Below are 1740 nucleotides of genomic sequence, written 5' to 3'. Positions count from 1 at the left end.
TAGTGCTTCCGACTATCTTACTTTTCATATTTCTATTTCTTCAAATGGCTTCCTAAAAATCTTGATAGTTCTGAAGTCATTTTTTCTCAAACACCCAAAGAAGCTATTCAAACAATGTGAAAACACATTTGAGGTGCAATTGAAATTCAAGGGGAACAATTGTTAATGACAATTTGAGGCAACAAGAACAAAATTTCTAACTTTTGGTAGGTATTTTTCTTTACTAAAAAGTTAATTAGATTAAAATGACACTAGGAATGCCCTTGTCAAGTTACAAAGTAAAAGGATTCAAAGATCACAAAAACTATGATAGGTTATATGCTATTTATGTTAAACATTTAAGCATAAAGAATAAATAACCTCAACTATACCAAACACCCTTGTCAGCATATAAATGAGTCTCCCACTATCTAACTTTTTTCAGTTATGAATGAAGAACATAACAGATGTAGAAATGCTCACAAAACCAAAAAACTAAGGCTGAAAAAATCATCTGAATTGTCATTGGACACTCATAAAGCAACATGGTGCACTCCCTGTTGTTGCATGTCTGCCATAGCCAAAAACCCTCTCATTTGTTTGATATTCTCCTTTTACTTCAGCCATAAATTCTTAATTGTAAAGATCTTGCTACCTAGCATTTCCACTCTGTAAATCATTTCCATGGATCCCATCTCCAATATCTTATCAGACATTGATGAACACTCCAACACACCCTCTGCTGCGAAATTCAAATGTTGGAACATTGTTAACTTCCATGAGCCAACCTCGTCACTGAACCAACTGTTGTAGTTGTTATGGAAGCAGTGTGCCCAAACAATAATGAGCATGAAGAGACTGATATCGAACGTTGTCGCAACGATCTACACAATTGCACAAGCGATTCACTTCAACATAAAGGGTAACAAATTTCGAGTTCTCGTAGATCTCGCTTACCAATCTCATAGATCTTGCTAACTTTTGAGTTCCCATGAGTTGTTGACATTAGGTTTAGAGCGAAAGGGTCTTGGTTCGGAGGGGAAGAGGGAGCCCAGGGAATAAGCGACAATTCACCCTTCACCGTCGCCTCCACCAGTAGCTTTATCTCATCACCACTGCAACAACAGCTCCCTAGCAAATAAGAATTGGGAGTAGGGTTAGCTATATGTTGGGATTTGGGAATAAAGGAGAAGGACATTTTTGGGTTTGCAACAAAAGAACATAACATTGATTAATGTCATTAAAGGGAGCAGAGGCCAAAGTAATGTGAGAAAAAAAAGGAGGGAGTGCATCTGTAATAGACTATTTTTTTACATACTTTTTATATATGAGACAATAATGTTAATGTCCTTAGTAAAATCCAAATAAAACCTAAACAAAGCCTTTTTATTCCATTCTGCCTCCTCTCTCCATTTATCATTTTTTCTCCACTTTTAACACCATATCTTAGACTCTTATAGCACTACCTCCATCCTCACACATATGATCCACTATGTGTTATTTCATCCTAAGGTCTTCATTGTGCTTTATTATCATCATGTGTTAACATGGTCTCACAAGGTGGGTTAAATTTTCCTTGCGCTCCTCATCCTTATTGTGGTCACCATTGTGAACTAGTGTGTGTGGACCCTTGTTGGTGCAAAATTCCATAAGAATCCTTTTGTCATGAAGGTGTAAAACACTTTCTCCGTCCAATTTACATAGCATATTCAAACTTGAAGGGGTTTATAGTGGAGGTACTTGTGATCATGTTCCTATTTG

At 36.6% G+C, this 1740-nt stretch overlaps 1 protein-coding gene across 1 annotated transcript; it reads right to left on the bottom strand.

Moving 5' to 3' along the window:
- Positions 1–293: 293 nt before the first annotated feature.
- Positions 294–1257, bottom strand: LOC114405475. Its single transcript, XM_028367989.1, has 2 exons — positions 937–1257; positions 294–863 (listed from the first exon to the last, which is right to left on the bottom strand). The coding sequence occupies exons 1-2, from the start codon at positions 1205–1207 to the stop codon at positions 796–798; spliced, it is 339 nt and encodes a 112-aa protein (XP_028223790.1). The 5' UTR covers positions 1208–1257; the 3' UTR covers positions 294–795.
- Between the last annotated feature and the right edge of the window lie 483 nt (positions 1258–1740).

This window comes from Glycine soja, chromosome 3, assembly GCF_004193775.1.
Source record: "Glycine soja cultivar W05 chromosome 3, ASM419377v2, whole genome shotgun sequence".
NCBI lineage: Eukaryota > Viridiplantae > Streptophyta > Magnoliopsida > Fabales > Fabaceae > Glycine > Glycine soja.
This window is presented reverse-complemented; position numbering and strand designations above follow the sequence as displayed.